The sequence below is a fragment of the Pygoscelis adeliae genome, unplaced genomic scaffold (assembly GCF_000699105.1).
Source record: "Pygoscelis adeliae isolate BGI_AS28 unplaced genomic scaffold, ASM69910v1 Scaffold302, whole genome shotgun sequence".
NCBI lineage: Eukaryota > Metazoa > Chordata > Aves > Sphenisciformes > Spheniscidae > Pygoscelis > Pygoscelis adeliae.
Genome location: NW_008824372.1, coordinates 1,565,165 through 1,572,117, shown reverse-complemented (window position 1 = coordinate 1,572,117; position 6,953 = coordinate 1,565,165). Strand labels below are relative to the sequence as shown.

The window sequence follows — 6,953 nt, the reverse complement described above, 5'->3', positions numbered from 1 at the left end:
AGCGGCCAAGCCCCCGCCGCTGCCGGGGCGGCTGGAGAGGCTCTGGCAGTCCGGCTTCCTCCCACCATCATCCGCAAACTGTCCTGGGGCGCCGGGCGGGATTCCTTCTCCTTTCCTCTCCACAGGAGCTTGTGAGCGCTGCCAGAGCTCAGAGCATCGGAGATGCGTGCCCTGACACCTTTGCTGCTGCAGGGGGACTGCCTGGGCGGTGGGCGAGAGGCGAGGGGCACGGGCCAGCCCGCAGAGCAGAAGCTGCCTGGGCACAAGCGATGCACTGGAGGAGATTCCATTTTCCCCCTCGCGGCCGTGTGTGTGTTCACTGAGCCAGCAGCTGCCTGCCAGGAGTCTGGCGCTTGCTTTCATGTCTTTTATCAGATCTGTCAGTTTTCAAAGGGTAGTTAGACCTCAGTAGTGGTGGAGCATCAACCTGCTTGGAGATAGGATTTTTTTCTGCAGGATGGGGGGCACAGCAGTAACTCGGGGCAGGATATCATCCTTGTGTTATCAGGAAAACAGCACAGAAAATCTGCCTTTGAACATATTCCTGGCTGGGTCCTCATTTGAATTAATTAGAGATTTGCTCGGTGCAGTTGTTGGGAGGAGAAGGAAGGTGACTTTGAGCCCAGATTATGGACTGGTTTGGTCTGGTTTGTGCGAGGTGGCTTGGGACCACATTGGCTCTCGGTCTGCATTGCAGCATGAGCTCTAAACACCCCCGGTCCAGAGGAACCCAGGTACCCCGCTGGTGGGGGTTACAAGAGCATAGCCTGGCCAGGCACGTCTCCTGGCATGCGTGTGCCGTGGGTCAGGCACGTCTCCTGGTCTGTGAGTGCCGTGGGTCAGGCACGTCTCCTGGTCTGTGAGTGCTGTGGGTCAGGCACGTCTCCTGGTCTGTGAGTGCCGTGGGTCAGGCACGTCTCCTGGCATGCGTGTGCCGTGGGTCAGGCACGTCTCCTGGTCTGTGAGTGCTGTGGGTCAGGCACGTCTCCTGGTCTGTGAGTGCCGTGGGTCAGGCACGTCTCCTGGTCTGTGAGTGCTGTGGGTCAGGCACGTCTCCTGCTCTGCATGTGCTGCATATCCCTGGCTCCAGGAGCGGCTGCCCCACACCTGGTCATGACACTTTACAGCAGCACACTGGGCAAGAGCAAGGGACAGGGCTTGGCTCCATGTGTGATGCTCAGCCTGCAGCAGTTTTATGTATAGGTGTGTAACAGAGCAGGATTAATTAGGCACAGATCCCAGCCCTGTTTACAATATTGGGTTCTGATCTCTTATTTGACTTGAACGCAGTTCAGGTACTACCGGCAGAAATAAGGTGAGACACTGCGCCTGCCCTATCGGTTAACTGAGATGGGGAACTGCACAAAATGGTTGTTGCAACCATTCTGCCCTTGTCTTCCCTCTCCCAGGAGACAGCTCTGGAGTGCCATTTTGGGACAGACAGGACATTTGAAGCTCGGTGGCTGAACTCCTCCGCCGTGGAGTGTGTACACGTGCTGGTGAGTCGCGGGGTGAGGCTGCCAGCCCCTGTTCCCCCACAACATGGGGCAGGTCCAAGGGCAGGGAGGGTCTTGCCCCCAGCCTCCTACCCAGCAGCTGGGATGCCACCTCCCCTCCTCCCTCCCTCTGCTTCCAGCTGAAAAAAGTGCAAATCAGGTTCGCCCCTCTGGCAAGAGGCTCTTTGCCTGTGCTGATGCTGTAAGGGCTTTCATGAGTCGCTGATGCTGCGTTGTCTGCTCCGTGGGTGTCTGCAGTGGCTCCAGCCCCTGCTCTGCTGGGGTTTGGGAAGGAGCTGCTTGTTTACCTTTCTAAATGGGAAGAGTTCAGTTCAGGCAAAAAATTTGGCCACCTTTCAGTGTTGCTATTTCTGTAGCTTTTATTCTGAACGAGGAATTGGCTTGAGAAAATGCTCAGACGCTCACCGAAGAGTGGTGCACTGTGGCTGTTGGAGGGCAAACTGCACCTCTGAAATGCAGCAAACGTTTGGGCTTCCACTGATGGGAATATTGCAAGTAGAGGCTGGAGAGGAGCACTTTCCCATCATGTCACCTGCAAAACTCTGTATTGTAGCCCGGCACTGAAAATGTGCAGACTGGCCAGTCTGTTAGTTTTCCTGTCCACTTCTACTAAAAATAGCAGCAAGCCAGGGCTCTGCTCTCACTGAGGTGTGCACCATGCACCGGTGCCCTTCGTTGGGACCTCAGCAAAACAATTAAAACAGAAAACAGCCTTCCCTCTCTTTCTCTCTGCTAAAGATGACACTCTCCTGTACTGAGAAGCAGTGGTCAGAGAAGCCTCACAAGGAATGTTAATCCATGTAGTGTGCATATGGAACCTTGTATTTTACTAAATTTCCTAAGCTTTTGTTTATTTGTTTTTTGTGTGCAGCTCCACACATCAGAAAAAAGCCATCTCTTCCCAGTGAACCTTCAGCTGAAGGACAGACCAGACAGATTTATCGACAGTCCAGAGATGATGACAGGTCTGAGTTGAAAATATTTTTATTCTGCTCTCATCTGGTCAGCTTGAATGACTCTCAAATCCTGACAAAGTTTATGGGTTCAGGAGAGAGACCATGGCTCAGCCGGGCACAGCTCCATTCTTTCTCTCAGGCACACACAAAAAACGTATTTACGCAGAGTTGCACCCATGTGAATGTGTGCCCAGAAACCAGACGGATGCCCGTGGACATCCCCTTTACACCCAGGGAAAGTCAAGCCCCGTCCTTGAGCGCAGGCAGTGGTTGAGGTCTCGCCGGCCAGCGGCGCATGGGATGGGGTGTGCTGGTGCTCTTGGTCACAGCAGAGATGTGGGGCATCCCCAGGGTCGGGGAGGAATTCCTCCTGGAGGAGATAAGGGACCGGGGAGGGCTCTGCTGTGAGCTCTTACGGGAGCGTAGCATCAAGGTTCAGCATGCTGTAAAAATTGAGTCTTTTTTTTTTTTTCCCTCCTGTGCTGAGAAAGAATAAAATGTGTAAACACATTTCACCCCTGGCCCACTCTCTGTCTCTGGGAAGAACGCTCGGATTCCGAAAAAAGCCCTTGCTACATCAGCAGACTAAGGAAGGCAGGCAAAGAGTCAGATTAAGAGTGCACTCAGACAAGGCATTTAGATAGGACAAGCCCAGCCAGTCGGCCAACAGAGCCAGCGTTTGCACAACAGCCGCCCCTCCCTGCCCTGGCTGGAGACTCGGTGTTGCACCTAGCTGTGTGCTCTCACTGGAGGCAGCAGCTTTGGGCTCTTTTCTCTCTCAGTAGTGTCAGCAATTGCAGTAGAAGGAACTGATTTACCCTAGATGCAAATGAGAACTAGATGCCTGAAGTGAGATTTTCTTTGGAGGATAGCCGTAATAGGTAGAGAGACATTAACACCATCAGCCACTGACCCAAGATAAAAAGGTTTCCCCATAGTAAATCCCAGTGTATAAAGGAGGCTTATCTTGCAAAGCATTCCACATTGGTGAAATAACCTTTGAAATACCAGCATGGGTAGGCATGAGACATGACTTCCTTGCAGAAGGAAGAGGGTGTCCGTATTTTTGAGATACAGAGGTAACCCCGAGGAGAGGGGCGGGAGATCTGAGCTAAGGCTATTTTGATGTGCAAGAGAAGACTCTTAGTTCTCAGCGTGGGTGGTGCGGGGAGCGGGAACAACAGCGGAAAGAGGGTGGAATCCCCTCCCCTCCTGCACGGAGAAAGAGCTCGCTTACACAGACTGTGTTTGCATCAATCTGAATTTGCCAGAATATTTGGAGATCCTGTGGGACTGTTTGACTGCTCTGGCTCCTCCTTGCCTTGATCAGATTGGTGTGAGTAAAATCAGAGAGGCTGACTTGCAAGCAGAGACAGAGATCTGCCAGGCCAATTATAAATGTGTGGAGCTTTTGTACTGTCTTTAATGGAATTACTGTTATTAGTGTTTATTATTTCAATATTTATTAGCTTTTATTGTAAACTGCGTTTTGGTAGTCCACTGAAGGAATCCCAGCTCTTTGCTGCTGGGCAGAAAACCAACCAGTGTAACTCACTGAGTGGACTCAAGACGAGGTGAAAGCAGCTCATTTTTTTGCCAATGACATTTCATTAGCACAAGCACAGGCAGACCATTGAAGGCTGAGGGATTCATTAGTTGCTTATAAAGTGCCTTGAGATCCTCCCGTGAACAGAAGTGCAAAATGTGACTGTTTCTTTGTTTTATGTTCTCCTGCAAAGTCTCCTCTGGGGAAAAGGGTGTGAAAGCAACGTTTCCTGAGTGTTTCTGGCTGTTTATCTCAGCGGATACCCACACTCCAGCGGCAGAAGTCTTTAGGCTGGAGAGGAAATGTAACCTAGGGCACCAGCTAATGAAGAGGTGAAAGCGGTGTAGGAAAATGATGTGGAAGCTGAGCTGAGCAGATCTGAAGGGAGAAGTCAATGAAAGGGGCCCGTGGTCACCAGGGGGAAGGAAAGGAACTGTAAACACTGTACAAAGCACTGTAACCATCTGATTTTTGTCAGAGTGTGGAAGCAACGTGATTGCTTTACTAACAGGATGGAGCCAGCTTTGCAAAGCAGCTTCCCATGTGGATGCTGAGAGTTGGAAACATGTAGCATAAATTGACAAAAGGTTCCGAGTTTGGGTGTTGTTTGTTTTTCAAGGGGAGGAAAAAGGAAAAGAAAGTGCTAAATTATATTGCAGTGAGAACAAGCACCCAGTCCTTCTGGGAAATCTTCAGGATGGCAGCCAAGCGCTGCCTCATCTTGCTGTATGTGCAAGCTGCTCTGCTCATCCACTGGATTTCAGATGTTACTTGGATTAATATAGCCGGGGGGTGGCGGAGGGGTTCAGGCCCAGGAGCTCACATTTTCTGTTGTCTCTTGTGGTTTAGTGGAGGTGTACAACTGTGTGACTGGGAGTGCTGACTGTTCTCAGTGCCTGGGGAGGGAGGACCTGGGGCACCGCTGTGTCTGGAGTGAGAGCAGCTCCAGCTGCAGGCTGCACAGCGAGCACCCCCAGATCTCAGATGTCTGTCCAGCTCCGGAGATTAAGAAGGTAAGACCCGAATGCAACATGGAGGGCGTGCATGGCATGGCAGGCAGTGCGGAGGGCTGAAACTGGCTGCGCAGTCCCCAGCTGGGGGCAAGGAGGAACCGCGCTTTGTCCCTGGCACAGGACAGGGTCAAGACCAGTGCTGAATTATTCACTGACTTTCTGTGCTGTTGAGTCACCTGATGCCAAGGACATCTTGCTAGTGACAAGATCCAGTCTTCATCGTGTTAGTGGGAAAAACAACGCCAGCACAATCAAAATGTCCCAGAGTTCCTGGGGTTGGTAAAAGCGAGAAAGATTTGTAGGGTTGGCTGAAGGATTCTTATCAGGAATAGCGTTTAATGGAGCATAGCTGAAATGTGAATGTGAGCCCTATCTCCAGGCACATGTGCTCTGCAGTTCTGCTGAGATTGAGAGTTGGCAGAGGGACTTTTGGCATTATGCATTTTGAAATGAGTTTTATTTAAATTGTAGTTGAATGAATGTTTGTTGGGGGCATTTGGATCTGGGGTTCTGCTTAGAGATATGGTATGAGCCAACAAATTTGTCCCTGACAAGTAGCAAAGAAAGTATATAGAGCAAATCTTAAAATGAGCTCCCTAGGAAAGGAGAAGCTGGAGAGACAAAACAGCTAATGTGAACATCAAAATCGGCAAGGATATGGGATTTCTGTTCTTAGGGAGGCGTGTAGCAATAGCTGCTCAAAATCTGGGTGCTGTAACACTGCATGGAGGGACTGCAGAATCCCCATTGCCTGCCTCTTCCCTCTCGTCACTGTGGGAGAGGGGTGCTCCCCCGTGAGCCTGTCCTTCCCCAGCACACATCAAGTGTTATCAGCACCTCGCCAGAAAATAATGGAAGGAAACCACAGTTCAGGTCACAGAGCGTCACAGGACTCTGTCGCTATTTCCTTAGCAAACTGTAGCTGGTAAATCCAAATCCTCCAGAGTCATGCGAGCAAACAAACGCTCACAGGGCCCTCCTGGAGGGGGGAGCAATGCAGCAGGCGAAGAAGGGCACTGAGTCTGGTGGCGGGTCCTGACCAGCCCTGGCAGGCTTGGCCAGCTGGTGCCACCAGGCGCGTTGTGCTGGCTTTGTGTGCCATTGCCTTTGCAAAGGGAAAAGAGCCATTTCTGAACTGGAGGGATTTGTCTCACCCGCTGAATAATGCAGTCACACTGGCCCGGGATGCCCCTTGTGCGCTGGAACGGCATCACGCCCAGCACCCTGTCCCCTCACAGCAGTGGGGTCAGCAGCTGCCAGGTGAAAAACAAGTGGCGTAGGAGGTGGATGGGGAGCAGCCTTCTCCTCCCGCAGCACCTGACTCGTCCTGCGCCCTGGGGTGCCGCGGTACTGGTGTCTTGGCCACGCTCCATGCATCAGGGCACTTTTTGTCTTGTTTTTGTCCTGAAAGGCCCCACTGTATTCAGGACAGCCCTTAAAAATGTGGTGGTAGGACTCTCTCTTCCCAGCACACTGGCATCCTCTGAGTTTCCAAGTCGCGGCGTTTGTCTCTGCCACAACTCCATTCGAAGCTGTGGTGTGGAAGGAGCAGTGTTTCTCCCCAGATGTGTTTGCAGCTGGGGTAATCCCTGACCAAACCCCAGTACCAAACCCAGTGATGACTTCTTGTTTGCAAAGCTCCAGCAAGGGGAGTGTGGCAGTGGGCCCGCTGTGGGGGGAGCAGAAGCATGAGGAGCAATTCTGTCTTCTTCATGGGGGACCAAGTGGGATGTGGACACAGGCACAGGCTCAGGGATGACGGCAAGAAGCTTCCTGGTGGTTCTCCTCTAACCCTTCCCTTGGTGCCGCAGATCGAGCCGCTGCGCGGGCCGCTGGAGGGGGGCACCCTGCTGACCATCCGCGGGAGGAACCTGGGCCGCCGCTTCAGCGATGTCCTCGGCGCCGTCAGGAAACGCAGCCG

At 52.3% G+C, this 6,953-nt stretch overlaps 1 protein-coding gene across 1 annotated transcript in view; it reads left to right on the top strand.

Annotated features, from left to right (window-relative positions):
- Positions 1-6,953, top strand: part of PLXND1 (plexin D1) — a 74,658-nt gene that overhangs the window by 24,340 nt on the left and 43,365 nt on the right. Inside the window, exons 10-13 of the mRNA XM_009320117.1 lie at positions 1,410-1,499; positions 2,389-2,482; positions 4,869-5,032; positions 6,844-6,943. Of these exons, the coding sequence (XP_009318392.1) occupies positions 1,410-1,499; positions 2,389-2,482; positions 4,869-5,032; positions 6,844-6,943 (448 nt within the window). The remainder of the gene's footprint in view (positions 1-1,409; positions 1,500-2,388; positions 2,483-4,868; positions 5,033-6,843; positions 6,944-6,953) is intronic.